Genomic DNA, 15,237 nt, shown 5'->3' with positions numbered 1-15,237 from the left:
GGTATCGTAGACCTCTAGCTCCGTTTCCGCCGCTGGTTGTTCGAGAGCTTGAGGAAGACATCGATTCTCCACTTTCCTGCAATTCCTTTGCTGGCTTGCAACCTCTGCTTGATTGATTACTCTCGATGTATGGAAATCGTTCAATTTTGGCTGAAGCCGAGCATATTAGCTGAAAGAATTAAAGTCAATGAAGGCCGAGCCTTCAATTTTGATGTCTCCCTCTTTTTATTAAAGTCACTGAAGGGTAACGAAGGCATATCAGCTGAAAGTTTGTGGTAGAAATCTCTTGTCCGCAAGAAACACGCGCATTTCCAGTGCGTTTAAGTCAAACGCGGTACATTTGACGGTTTCCGTCGAATTTTCACAATAATTCAAAGTATGGGGTATCGACGTGTATGATATGAAACCAGAGGGGGTTTTTTTGTATGATAGCTATACCACATGGGGTTTTTTTGTTGTTTACCCTTCTTTTTATCTTCATGTATTCAGGAACAAGGCCTTATTCACCGGTAAAATTTCTAATTTGTTTACGTTTTTCTTTTACCCTGAATCAGTAGAGTTGTTAGTGACTTGGGTAGGTTACTAGTAACTGGTTGAACACACCCTTAATTCTCTTGTCCAAATTATTTGGAATTCGGCATTGTAACCTTGATTTTTTGTACAACAATCAAATTGCTAATGATTTGAGGCTTTAACAAATTACAATTAGGTTGATTCCAGTTATTAATAACCCATGGTTATTTACTATAAAAAAAGAAAACCCTCACTCGTAACTTCTTATTTTCAACAAAAATTTGGGTCAGTAGTGATTTGGGAAGCCAAATTATTTTTTTAGTAACTAACGAAAATTTTGAAAATTATTAGTACATAATACAAAATTTTGCAAATCTGGAGGGGTTCATTACCCATTGATTACATTTGAAGAGTCAAATCATGTAAATATCCAAAGCCGTAAACTGAAACCTCACACAACGAGGAGGAGCGGTTTGGAATGTGGGTGAGTGTTAAAAAAAGAGAGATTTCCGACAATTTTCTTCAAATTGGGGGGCGGTTTATAATTTCTTCCAAATCCAACTAAGTAATTTAATTTATATAAATGCCCCAAAAACTCTTCATTTCATCCTACTACTACATTCGTGATGCTACTAATTACTAATAATTACTGCTAAATTCAGCTGCAGCGTAGGTTAAAAAAAAGGAGCAAAATGTCCTCTATGCTACATGGAGGAAAGTGCTTCGTCTTCATCTTCGTCTTCGTCTTCGTCTTCTTCTTTCTTCGCCAAATCCCTTGAATTGAAATCGTATTTATAATATAATATATTGTTAATTTTCTTCTTTATCATCTCTTTTACGATTAATCGAAGCCTTAAAAGCCCTAAACCCTAAAAGAACAGAAATCGAAATATTAGGAATGGATTTTCAGCAGCCTCATGGGTATATGAGACCTCCGCAACCGCCGCCGTCGATGGCAGCAGATCCCTACCACCATCACCACCCCCACCACCAAGCGCAGAGATTGCCGGTTCCTCCACCTAACCCTTGGTACTCGACTCAATTTCAGTACCAGCACTCTACTCCTCCGCCACAACCACCACTTCCTCCTCCTCCTTCTCATGTCCCGCCGCCGCATCAGCAGTGGCCACCACCGCCGCCACCACCACAACCACCACATTCCGATCATTTGGCTCCCGCTCCTCCTTATCCTACGCCACATCCGCTTCCAGTCAACCAATACCCTCCTCCGGTTCCTCATCCGCATGCTTCTCTTCCGCCTCGGCCGCATGTTCCACCGCCTCAGATTCCCCAGTCGTATTCCCAGGTCAATCAGGTATTCCTTCAATCCATAATGTATAGCTTTACATTTCTTTTCTTTTTCCCCAATCTTTGACAGGTGGGGTGTGTGTTGTTTTAGCCGTAGCTGTATTTTTCTTTTGTTGATTCATTGTACGGAGGATGAGTAAATATATAAGGGGATTAAAGTGTGATAAATAATCATCTCGGTTATTTTTAATCTGAACACAGGAAATGGAGCACTAGTAATGTCTTTTGGCTTATGACCAAATTCATGCGCTACACTCTCTCCATTTCTGTGATTAACAAGTTCAGAAGTTGGAAACAGGCTAGATTCATTACGTTTATCAGGCAGTTGATGTAAAAAGGGGGGAAAATGAGATTATTCCACTTAGTTGATTGATTTTTCCATTTAGTTGTTATACAAGAGCTTAGAATGGGTGAAGGAGGAACTTATATGAGCAAATATACCTTCGTGGTGGTTCATAGGAAGTGGCAGCATTAAGTGATAAAGGATAACAATGTGATTAGAAAGGTTTCTGTGAGAAAAAGAAAATGAGGATGATTTGGAAGAATTTGAACATGGTTCACAAATAAGTAAAAGATGGAAATCAGCTAACATGAGTTCCTATTTTGCCAAGGTTTTCCTGCATTCAAATTCTCCATATAAACTAGGGATTGGCTTAAGATGTGTATAACAGTATAAGAAAGGGCGTTGGTTTCCTTTCTTCTCCCAAATGAGGGAATACATGTGAATCTAGTCATAGCATCATCACCACCACCACCACCACTATCATCATCATCATCATTATTGTTATTATTATTATTATTGTTGTTGTTGTTGTTGTTGTTGTTGAAGTTAAAGTTATTGTTTTTGTAATTTTAAAATTTAGAATCATAAAGGAAATGATATTATGCACCTTTCTTGTTCAACTGTACTCCATGTGGTTGCCTCTTTAAAATTGAATTCCTTTTTTATCCTAAAATCAAGTACTTGATAGTTTTCAATGCTAGCCTTTTTCTGTTCCTCATATTGAGTGGTTCTTAAATGGAATTTGAAATTTCTTCTAGAATTTGAGGGATTTCGGGCTATACTGTTCTTTAGCCAGTAAAATGAATTTAATATCCATTGAGGGAAAGTACAGTTTGTTCTGATACGTATGCATGCAAGGAAAATGCAATGGTGCCTTTTCTTTTTAGAGCTTTACTTTTGTAAGCAAAAGACCATTAGGTGGACAGAGAGCTTGGCTTGCTGTAGTTGTGGATTGTTGCTATTCATTTTTAGTTACTGGATTATATAATCCATCTACTATTATGTAGTTTTGGTGAATTATATTACAGGTGTTATAGATTATACATCTATTACAATGTTCTATGTGCTTGTAGGAGTGGGGGACTGCTAATTGGGGTCATCATCAAAGTTGGGAGTATCAAGGTAAGCAAACATCTGTTATTTATTTTCATATTGATTGGCTTCTTGCCTCTGGTCTTTTGTTACATCATCCCGTTTAACTTGTCTGGTAATAAGTGACTGAAAAAGATGAAAACATGTTTCTCTGCATGGTCTATTTATTTTGTACTTGCCATGTTGGTGTTGGACATGCTAGGCGAGGCTACTTCACTTTTATTTAGCTCCTGTAGAAAAGTTGTTGGTTCTGATGTACATTGCCAGTTTAAAATTTTTAATGAAGCTTGAATTGTACTAGATTTAAGGGTGATTTTTGGATCCTGTGGCTCTTAATTGCCGTATTAATCTGAATTCAACAAAGATGTCATAATTCCTCTTCCCTTTCAAATAAAAGTAATAAATGAAATGCTTGGCTGTTTTGGCCTGCAGTTTACTTGTCATAATGATATGATGTGATACATTGTATTTCTCAAATTGTAGCTCATACCAATGAAGAAATTTGGGCTGCCAAGGCCCGGGCATGGGCAGCTGCTAAAGCTGCATCAGACAACCAGCAGCCTCAGCAGTTACCATATGCTTTTCAAGATGGAACTGGAGATTCAGCTGCTGTGTTTCCTGGACGAGATTCTTCTATAAGTCCATCGGTCCATCAGCAGGAGGTACCTTCTAGTTATTCTTCTATTGCAGGTAAAAGAACAATTAACACACTGCTTTTGCACATGAAGCTTCTAATTTGAGAATTGCTTCTATGTGTGTTGGCTTTACTAGTAGCATACATGCATAATGCTTCTGACAATCTTCATTTCTTTATTTGAGCTTTTAGTTTATGACTTACACGGACATCAATCTTCTTTAATTATACGGGATACATTTTCTCCTAGACTTCCATGGTTCATTGAAGCATATAACTTTTGATCATATTGCTCTTTGATGGTGAAACGGATTGAAAATGGTAAAGAAAAGTTGTGTGAATGATAAGCGATTGAAGGAGCAAAAACAAGTGAAGAAAATTGAAAATTGAACTCTCAATTTGCAGTTTCCTGGTAGCCAATGGTATAACTGCTTAAGACATAAGGTAGACTAGTATATGCACAGTTCAAGGAAATTAAAGAAGGAAGTATTTAGCTCTTTGATTCTCCAAGTTTGTGTAAGGTTTTTTTTCAGGCATCCCAAGTTCTCTAGGTTGTCCAAGGTGGAAATGCCTGATGTTTTGCGTGCTTGCTGATTGTTATCTTTTCTAACCAGGGGACCCCACAAGAGGCATAGACACTGTTGCAACCAATGCTCTAGACTATAATTTTGTCCCTCCAACCGAGCCAGCAGTGGTTTATCCTTCAGTTCCTGCAGTACTCCCGTCAGGACCTCAGGTGGTTGTTCTTATCCTGCTTATTATGTTTATCTTGCAATCATATTCAGCTCTCTTAATGGCGTTCTTATATTGGTAGGTTGATCCTTCGGTGCCAGTACCTCCTCCAGCTTCTGGGCATTCTGCACCAATATTTGGAAGGATGCTCAGACCAAGCTTCCAGCCAACAGTGTCATCTGTCACTGCTCCCTTTGGAATTGGTGCAGGGCCTGATATGCATCCTGGGACAACTTTTTCTGCTGATGCTTTTGGGCCTTCCATTGTTTCTGAGCGCCCTAAAAAGGTACTTACCTGTAAAAGCATCTAAATATGGTTTTTACAGTCAGATCATTGCATATATACTTGCATTTTTTGATATTTTCAGGCTTCAGTGCCCAACTGGCTTCGAGAAGAAATAATAAAGAAGAAACCTGCAATTGTGAGTTCGGCTGTAGAGCTTCCAAAAGAGGATATTGAATCAATTGAAGATGAAGCTGTAGATAAATCTTATGGAAAGGGTGATCAGGGGGATAGCAAAAGCATAGACTCTCCTAGGTCAACCGAGGATGAGGATGATGACGAGGTTATCTGATTTTTTTTTTATGTATCATTTTTAATATATACAGCTAGTCATGAAAAAGGGGAATATTCTCACTGTTGAACTTTTTTCCTCCTTCAATTCTTGTTACTTTGGGCTGTGGAAAAGATTACCTTTTGAATCTTTCTGAATAAAACATCAAACAAGTCAACTTTGAACTTTGGAAAAATTTGATGACGCATTTGGGAAAGGGTCTGGAATATTTCTATCAATCGATCGAAGAAAACATTCATTTTGAAGTTTTTTTATTTTTTGTTTTTGTTTTTAAAATCTTGAAGTGATTTAAGATTTCAAAGTGTGCCATGCTTTAACTGGCTCTTTCCGATCTCTGAAGAGCTGTATGTTGATGGTTTACTGTTTTGATAATTTAGCTTTAGTTTGCATCTTTCTTGTAGAAAATATTTAGTTTGTTCAATAGCTTGATAGAGTAGCTATGGATAAGTACCTACAACTTCCCCTATAATTTAAGTATTTTCAGGCATGCTTCTGGGCTGATGACTTCTTTCCCCTCCTTCCTTGGCCCCTTTGTAAAATAACAATTTTCTGTTTCATGTCATAGTTTCTTTATTCTTCGTGGGTCATTGTTGTACTGATATGGTGCCTATTGTTGTTTAGGACGATGTGGAAGCAGCAAGAACTGCCGCAATAAATCAGGAGATAAAACGCGTTTTGACTGAAGTTCTTTTAAAGGTTGCACTTGGAATAACTGATAAGTTTTTGTTCTTATTCACTCAGGTTTTGACTGTGTGTTATCTTGATAGGTTACTGATGAACTTTTTGATGAAATTGCTACGAAAGTTCTTAATGAAGATGATCCCACGGTTGAAGGTGGTTTTTGTGCATAAATCATGCACGGACACACACACACAAATCCTTTTTTTTGAGTTTCCTGTATCTTTTTCCTTTCCTATTGCATTTTTACCTTGATTGTATCCAAAGTATTAATTGGATTTCTGTCCATGCTTACTCAGATTATTATTTCTATTTTTTTTAGTTGAGGATGGTGTTTCCAATCAGGATGATAAAGCAGAGACTTCTAGACCAATCATTGCAACTTCCAGAGCCTCTTCGAATGTTCTCCAACCATTGAAAACTAAGGATACTAATTATTATGATGCTGGTGAAAAGTCTAGTTCTGTCTCTGGTGGGGATTTGCTCGGTCTTGCTAGTTATGCCTCAGATGATGAGGACAATGAAACTGAGAGTTTTGGTAAACAAAGTATAAAGGAAGATAGTGTGAAGCATCAGTCAACATCAAGCAAGTTATCGAAAGGCACAGATGTGCTTCATAATGGTGGTTCACAGGAAGAAAATAAAGAGCGTTCTGATCTCGGTAGTAATAGTCAAAATGCTACCACAGTAAATCATAATGCTGCAGTTTTTGGATTAAAGGATGCAGAGGCAGCGAAACTATCCGATTCAGTGGCTGAGCGTGAAGTGCTGGATGGTGTCATTGCTTCTAAGATTATGAACACACTAGCTGCAAAGGTAGCTGGTCAAAGTGAAAACATCGTTGAAAATGACAGCTCCAAAAGGTCACTGATGGGTGATTCTTCGGGTGAAGAAACTAGAGACAAGTTAGATAAAAATGATAGACGTGAACAAGAAAGAAATGCGGTTGAGAAAATTGTCAGAGAGTTAGAAATTGACAAGGAGAGTGCATATGAGAAAGAGGGAACAAATAGTAGGCGTGATCAGAGGCACTTGAAAAAGGAAAGGAGGGATGATCAAAATGGTTTAAAAGAAAGAGTTGTTAAACCTTCAGAAAAAGCAAAGGATACTGATTCAAGAAAAAGGGCCTCTCCTGATTATGACAAGGAGGGTAATAAGGAGAGGCATGCAGACAGAAGATCAAGTGGTAAAGAAGAAAATGATAGGAAAAGGGAAAGAACTGAGGATGATAGAAGAGAAAAATCTAGTCGTAGAAACTCAAATGAATCTAGCAGACATAAGAGACACCATTCGCCTTCCATCACTGGTAGGGATCGAGACAACAGAGGTGGATTGGTTGTTGGCCATGCTTATGATTCAAGTGATGAATCATCAGATAATTCTAAAAAGTTCGTATTTCAGTTCAATAGTTGTTGATCATTTTTATTTTTTATTCAACTTATCATCTGAAGGACAAAAGAATTGCTTATATTTTCTTTTGGCCTGCAGAAAGATGCACTCAAGGAGACGTAAATCACCATCTCCTGTCAGGTCGAGGAAAAGGTATTTATCTTAGTCTCCCAATAATCTGGGAACACTCTTGTTATTCTTACTGTTGTGGTCTCTTTTTTTTTCATGTAAGACCATGAATGCTGTTTAGGATTAATACTCCAAAGAAAAGGGTTGAATTGACTTTAACATGCAAAATTGTGAAGCTGTATATGATACGTGAAGTGCTGTATTTAAAGGCCCTTGTTAATATAACTTACTTGTAGTGCCTTTTTCTGACAGTTGGCTTTAAGAATATTATGCTTCATGCTCGTATGCTTCTAGGTTCTCTTATTTGTTTCCAAATATTGTCCAAGTTTTAAGAAGAATTAAAAGCATAAGTCATTGTATGAGCAATATGGGCTTTCTTGTTTCTTGTGTTTTTCTGTATGAATTGCCTATGGCTTTCCGCAAACTTCTGAAGTTTCTGTCACCTTATGTGAGGTGTATTATTACTATTTATGGGCATATTTAGTTTGTTTTTTCTGTTGCTGATGCTTTTTCTCATCTGATTTTGTCTATTAATAATTGATTGATTAGTTCATTGTATTACCCATCTTCTATTCCTTGACAACTGTAATTGATAACAATCAGGTATTAATCTGCATAGAACAGATTTTGCTTCAGGCTGACTGCTGGATAACTTGACATAGATACAAGAGCGTATAATCAGATATATGAATCACATGGGAATATGACTCAAGATGGAAATACTCTTAATATACTAACTTACTAATGCTGGATGTAGATAAATTTTCAAATCCTGCCTGAAATAATTTGATTTCTTCTCTCCCCTCACCCCTCAGCACAAAAAAAAAAAAAAAAAAACTAAGCAACTGGTAATGTTGAGAGCACGCAATTTACGGTTCAGATGCTGATTACGTAAACAGCATTGTTAGTGATTTGCTGTTATTTCTCGTCTACTTTGTGCAAGCCAGGAGCTGTTTGGTAATTGTGTTCTGGTTTGCAATATTTCTTTAATCTCTACAGGTTAAGGGTTGGAAAGGATCAGTGATGTCGCATAGACTGTGTCTTTGGGATTCAGTGATCTTTATGTCACACCAGAAATAGGTTTCTTGGCCTGTTGGCTTTCTGTAGAGCATGTGAAAGAGGCGTCTTGTTTTCCTTTTTTAAATTTACCCTTTTCCTCGTGCATTTTGCAAATGTTGATTATTGCAATAAGTCAAGAATGACTATTTTATGTAGCTTCTCTTTTCGGAACGTGCTTTGGAACTTGCTGAGGCTTTTGCCTGTGATTCTTGATAAATATGGTTGAGAAGAAACTAATTTCTCTCTTTAAAATCTTTGTGATACTATTTGTTTGACATTTGACATTCAATTCTCTAAAGCTTGCTATCATCAGAAGAATGAGGTATCATATTGGCTATGATTATTTGTTTAGGAGGCACTGTGAGGGAAACTCGTCCAGATGATGGTTTTGCTTTAATAAAGCTTTTAGCTTAACTCCTTGACCTTGAGTGCTTTTTGGCAAATATTGAAACAATTATTGTCAGGACCACAATAAGTTTGCGAACAGGCCTATCATTTAAAGCATAATGTGTTAAAGGCCGAGAAATCGTGTTCAAAAGTTATATTTTAACTCTATTAGTATGCAATGTTTCATTTATAGACAAGTTTCGCGGTCTCCTCATAGCAAGCACTCTCAGCGCAGGCATTCTCCTTACTCTTCTCTTGAGAGTTCCAGGTATGTTGTTGGACATATCTAATTAAAGTTTCAATTATTTGAATATAACCATCCATCAATTGCAACTAAGGTGAAAGAACATCTATCTTGAAGTCGTGAATTTTTGTAGCATATGAATTGATCTTTTGCAATTTTAGGGGGAGAAGGTCAAGATCGAGGTCAAGGTCGCCTAGTCGTCGGAAAAGATGATACCCAAGATTGGATGGAGATGCAAGATACCCGAATCAGAAACTTTGTGCCTAAAGATCCTTGTAACCAGATATTTTCGTTCTTGTTAATGCAAATATTGGAGACTGGTTTGTTATATCATCCCAAGGGCTTTCCTGTTTTGCTTGTAAGTAGTAGTTACAGAGGCAATATGTAGCGCTGCATTTGGATCATCTTCAATGTAATTATGCCAGCTCCTAGTTTCGACACAAACCATGGGATGATTTCTTTTCCCTTTTGTCCTACAATTGGATTAACTCATGTCAACGAATTTTGGCATTGTAGTATTCATCAAAGAAGTAGATTCTTTGTAAACACCAAAGGGTTGGTAAAGACCGAACAACTTTCAGCCAGAAAAGGAACAAGTTAAAATGATTAAAGATGGAACTGCTGCTTGCCTGTACCAGCTGGTGGAAATTTTCTATAGCTCACGAATCGTTGTAGACGAGCGGGGGTCAATGAAATCAATATCTGCTTAGAAAGGCAAGGGAAGAACTAGAAACAAAAGGCCGTGCCAAAATGTGGGAACAAGAGGTGTTGCTTATGTGATTAATGAATGTCAGAGAACGATTTTAAGGCTCCGTTTGTTTCGATGTAAAGCATTTTCATGATGAAAATATTTTCCAGGAAAAGATTTGCATTTTCATAATTTTCTGGTGTTTGGTTGCAATTTTGCAGCTTTGTTCCTACCCTCAAAACGGTTATGACTAATTACCACCACCACTGTTCTTTGCCAACTGCTACATAGCCACCTCAAGCCGACAAACCCTTAACCCGCGGAAATCCATCTTCTTACCACTTGAGATCGAGTAGCAGATCCATAGTTGACTTAGGAGAATTCCTTGATTGGGAGGTGAGGAAAATGTAATCTCACCGATCGCTAGAATATGATCCATAAACTCCAAATCCAATTTTCATAGAAAGATCAAGGCAATTTGACACAAAGATATTGGAGTTCCAAAAGAAAAGGAGAAACAAAAACGAATTCGAATGAAGAATGAAAAAGATCTTAAAGTTGTCTGGAAAGAGAAAATTGTATTCAAAATTGCTCCGAAAAAGTTGTCGGAAATAGAATCATAGGTAAGTTCACCAGTAAATTTCCTGATGAGCTTTTGAGTCTTTCATCTTCTTTAAAAGTAATGTTCTTTTGTTGAGAGTTTCAATCACAATCATCCGAAAACCAACTTTATTAGCTCGTTTAGGGAAGTTATTTTACACTGACCTTAGGAAAATTTTTTGCTATGGAAAGTATTTTCACCAACTCTAAAGCAACCAAACATCGGAAATTGTTGAAAATGATTTCCAGAAAATATTTTCAATCCAAACAAACACACCGTAAGTGTGTGTGTGTGTATATATATATTTTTAGTATAGGTGGAAGAACTCGATTTTGACATCTCTCACGTACACTTTCTTCTCTTAAATCACCCAATCCATTCCTCTCCAAATTTTAAGTGTAATTTACTACAATATGACTTCGCGGTGATAGAAGCTTATAAACCAAACATAGCCATGGATACAAACAGGACTAAGAAGTATAGTTGTTAGGCCCGTTGAAAGGAAAAAAGAGTAATACGATAAATTGAATTTAGCATCTCAGAGATCTAATGATTGAGAGAGTAATTGGAATTTGAAAAAGTATGGGTATGTTTGAATAGAGTATTATTTGAAATATTATTTGAAATAATTACTGTAACATTTTTTATAATGTGATATATGTGAGATTAAAAAATGATCGAAAAATTATTCTGAATGCATCTTTAATTAAGCTGTTTATATTTTTTTTACCACATTTTGTCCTACCACTTGATAATTTTATTTAAGAATAGTTATAACACTATTATTTTGTTGTATAAATGCTTCTAAAGACGCAATAGCAAAGGAACCAATAGATTTCTGAAATAATTAACGAAAATAAACTCCGAAACAGAGTTCAGGAATTTGGGACCCAGCAGATTTGTTGGGTTGGGCAAGTCAGCATTTGACTTTTATATGAAAAGATAGCTGACCTTTCTTGCTTTAGGTTCTCCTCCACCATTTTTTAAGTCCTAAACCCCGCTCCTTTTCCGACGTAAAAAGGCAGTTCCAGCTGCACAAAACTATTGTTGAAAAAAACTTCATTGTGATTTGTGAAGCGTGAAAATGGTGATATTACATCACATGTCTTGCACAAGCCCACTTGGCTCGGCGGCTTTCTTGCTAATCCCCGGGAGTGGAGGCAGTGCCATTTCACATTCCTCAACTTCTTGCATCCGTTAAAGTTGCCTTCTTTCTCTTAAAATCTGCCTCCAAGTTAAGTCAAACCCATCGGGCCTTGATCCAGTATGTTCTGCAATTCAGAAACCAAAACAAAAACAGCAGCAATGCAGCTCTACAGCCCCCTTTTCTTTCCCTTTTTTAAGGTCTGGTTTCATACAGTTGCATCCTATTGAGCATCACTTTGCTCATATATTTTGTTAGTTTTGATTCAATTGTCTTTTCTGGCTTTAAGTGGACTGATTTTGATTGGCAGAGACTGGCTCTTGGGATATGGTTGGTTTGGCTGCTTGGGATTTTCTTGATAGGTGTTAGCTTTTATGCTACTCAGATGTTGTCTTTTTCTGTTAAGGATCAGTTAAAGAAGCCAAAGCTTTTTGGCAATGGATTTAGTGATTCCTCTGGTCCCACGATCACCATATTTGCTGCACCAAGACCTTTTGAGGGTTCATTTGGAGAAAGACAGGGTCTCGCTATCAGATCATGGCTAGGTCTATCACCTGATATTGACGTTGTGCTCTTTAGCCAAGATCCTTCTGCTGTCTTTTTTGCAACAGCCTTTGGTTCCAGGGTATCAGTTGAGCCCAATATCGATTTCACGTAAGTCTCGAAAGCTATGTACTTGATTAATTGGCTAAATTTATAAAGTCCGACGTTGTAGACTCGATGATTTAAACTGTCCAGTGATTTTTGCTATTGTCTTTTCGTATAAATTATAATACATCCAAGTGTCGACATTTTCTAGGCATTAGTAGTTTCGCTTGTTATACAATAGACAACACTAATAAGCTCTTATGATGCCACTCTACCTAGTACAAGCCCTACACTTTCTAATGAATCTTCATTTCTAGAATTGTTGTTGGTAGAAGCCTTGCGCGAACAGGATTGCATGTGTTCTGACCAAAAGAGTGGGATCCGACAAGTTTCTGGTTAGTTTGCTACAGATAATTACTGACAGCGACACTGTGCAGCTGATGAAAATTCTCATTTTTGTAGGTTCCTTGGGACGCCGTTTTTTCATTCAATGGTGGCCAAAGCACAGACATCGAACTCAGATGTTTCTGTGCTGATTGATCCAGAACTAATTCTCTTTCCTGATTTCATTTCCACTTTGAGATTTGCTCACAAACTTGATCACGACTGGTTACTTATTGCTTCATCACAAAACTTGTCCTACTCTCCAGTTCGCTGGGGTGCGGACTGGAAGAAGTCAGTAGCCGATGAAGGGAAGAAACTAACAAGCCAAACGGTATAAAGCAAGCTGTCACAGATTCAGACTTCATGGACCATAAGAGAATTCACAGTAAATTTGTACTCTTTCTTGCAGGGGTTTTTGGCTCAGAAATTGCAGAGGGAATTGTGTGAAAGAAGAATGCTAATGGCATGGAACAATTGCAATCTTCCGCTGCATAATGGAGTCTTGCCTCCTTTTTTGTACAGAAAGGGGATTCACCATCACTGGTTATTAACTGAAGCCTTGTCGTCTGATTATAGGTTGATTATTGATGCCACTTGGACCTTTTCAAATACCTATGTGAATGATATAAACCACGTGTACTATGAATTAATGGAAGCTTCCAACCATTCAGATATTGAAAAGAGGAATTGGGAGTTCATGGGAAACATTCACCTGGGGAAGCTTTATGGGTCATTTTCTTTTCACGAAGCTAATTATTCAAACTTGTTTAGAATTTCTAAATGTGGTGGGAACTATCTTTTGATAAACTCAGAACAAGATGTTGCTTTTTCTCTGGGAGACCCGGTATCATTTAGTTTACGAAATCAAGGTATTTCTGGACCATTAACAGAAAAGAAAATTCTGAATTGTCTTAATGTAATGAAGTCACGTCAAGGGGTTGAAAACTGTTCTCAGAAGGACCAGCTGCAGAGTTCTGACTCAATTTCTCTTCCATTCTCCTTAGAACAACTTCTTTCAATGCGTGCAGACCAGAATAAGACAATTGTGCTAGCGGTTGCTGGATATAGTTATAAGGACATGCTAATGAGCTGGGTCTGCAGACTACGCCACCTCCAGATTTCAAACTTTTTGGTCTGTGCTATTGACCATGAAATTTATGAGTTTGCGGTTCTGCAGGTGACATGCTTCTCTATTATTTGTGTGATTGAATGTCTGGTTCTATTTTTAAGTTTAGGAGGAATGTGAAATGACCATCATCAAAGTTTGGTGTGTATGCATATCATCTCAAAGTGTTGTTGTTATCCATCTGTTTAGTTCCTGCATTTCTCCATGTTCTGATAAACCTGAAGGAATTTATTGCATGCTTCTAGGGCATACCAGTTCTTGAGTATGCAGATATTCCAGCAAATGTCAGTTTTGACGACTGCCATTTTGGAACAGAATGCTTTCAGAAAGTAACCAAAGTCAAGTCGAGGATGGTCTTGCAGATATTAAAGCTGGGTTATAATGTACTATTGAGTGATGTTGATGTGTATTGGTTCAAAAACCCCTTGCCTTTGCTTAGTTCCTTTGGTCGTGCAACTCTGGTCGCACAGTCCGATGAGTATAACATAACAGGTATTAACTTCAAAAGCTTTACTCCTGCGCTATGAAAACTCCCTACGCTTCAGATTTGTCCTAATAGCCCCTCATAATAAATTTGCTATCTTACTCATAAAATACAAGTGATGGAATGTAAAACTTCCTTATTATGCGAGTCTCTCATTTTTCTGTACTTTGATATGAAATAAGGCATTGACCTCCAACGTGACAATCTGGAAAAATCTTATTTAATTTATGATTTCATGCTCATGCTTGCAGGACCAATTAACTTACCACGACGCCTCAACTCTGGTTTCTATTACGTTCAGTCAGATGATACAACAATTGCAGCATTGCAGAAAGTCGTGCAACACGCATCAACTTCTAATCTCTCAGAGCAACCTAGCTTCTATGACACCTTATGTGGTGAAGGTGGTTTCCATCGTCTAGGTGATGACAGATGCTTAGAACCGGAAACAAATATGACTGTTCATTTCTTGGATAGAGATCTTTTTCCAAATGGTGCATACCAAAATCTGTGGGAGGAAAGAAATGTCAGTGAAACCTGTATGAAGAGGGGGTGTTTTGTTATCCATAATAATTGGATTAGTGGGAGAAGGAAAAAGTTAGAACGCCAGGTGTTATCAGGACTTTGGGAGTATGATGTTGGTACAAGAATGTGTCTGCAAAATTGGCACAGGACCACGAGGTTGACAAGCTATTTTTAAACGAAGGTGGATACTTGGTTTATCTTCATTTGAAGCTTTGATATTCACGTGGAGGAGAATACAAGGAGGAATTTGATTGTCCGTATATACTTCCTTAAAGCTCTTGGATTTGCCGCGGATGTAATTTGGGAAAATGATAAAAATGCAATAGACTGCCATGAGACAAAGCCGGCATTGACAAAGTTTAATTACATTGAAACTCCTGATAATCAAATTCTCATAGCCATCGGACCATAATGCTAGCTATTTCAAGGTGGGGACTTCTGGTTGCCATCAATGCTGAAGAGGTGGGCTCTTAAGTTTGGATTAATCAGGTACAAAGAGAAAGAATCCAAAAGCAATAAGGAACTAAGAGTTGCCAATATTTCACTTGAATTAAGCATACAATTTAAGGATACCACTGTCAGGATAGTTCATGCAGGTGGCCGGGAAGAGCGGTATCAACATCCAATTCCTGCATCTCTGTTAATGGAGGAGCATCCTGGGATGTGCGTTGCCAG

General features: G+C 37.7%; 2 protein-coding genes across 3 annotated transcripts; both read left to right on the top strand.

Moving 5' to 3' along the window:
• Positions 1-1,195: 1,195 nt before the first annotated feature.
• Positions 1,196-9,524, top strand: LOC113751730 (arginine/serine-rich protein PNISR). Of its 2 annotated transcripts, XM_027295842.1 has the most exons (12): positions 1,198-1,828; positions 3,178-3,226; positions 3,680-3,886; positions 4,445-4,566; positions 4,645-4,848; positions 4,930-5,127; positions 5,758-5,832; positions 5,904-5,970; positions 6,137-7,202; positions 7,303-7,356; positions 8,972-9,046; positions 9,184-9,524. In XM_027295842.1, the coding sequence occupies exons 1-12, from the start codon at positions 1,412-1,414 to the stop codon at positions 9,233-9,235; spliced, it is 2,586 nt and encodes an 861-aa protein (XP_027151643.1). In that variant the 5' UTR covers positions 1,198-1,411; the 3' UTR covers positions 9,236-9,524. The 2 variants fall into 2 exon arrangements, with proteins under 2 accessions (XP_027151644.1, XP_027151643.1); XM_027295843.1 differs by lacking the exons at positions 8,972-9,046; positions 9,184-9,524 and adding an exon at positions 8,332-8,728 and having other exon boundaries at positions 1,196-1,828.
• Positions 9,525-12,518: 2,994 nt separating this feature from the next.
• Positions 12,519-14,974, top strand: LOC113752747 (beta-arabinofuranosyltransferase RAY1). Its single transcript, XM_027296816.1, is given in 4 exon segments — positions 12,519-13,604; positions 13,799-14,045; positions 14,289-14,718; positions 14,773-14,974. Coding segments are annotated over 4 exon segments (1,950 nt in total). The 5' UTR covers positions 12,519-12,533.
• The last annotated feature ends 263 nt before the right edge of the window (positions 14,975-15,237 follow it).

The sequence above is a fragment of the Coffea eugenioides genome, chromosome 11, assembly GCF_003713205.1.
Source record: "Coffea eugenioides isolate CCC68of chromosome 11, Ceug_1.0, whole genome shotgun sequence".
Lineage (NCBI taxonomy): Eukaryota > Viridiplantae > Streptophyta > Magnoliopsida > Gentianales > Rubiaceae > Coffea > Coffea eugenioides.
This window is presented reverse-complemented; position numbering and strand designations above follow the sequence as displayed.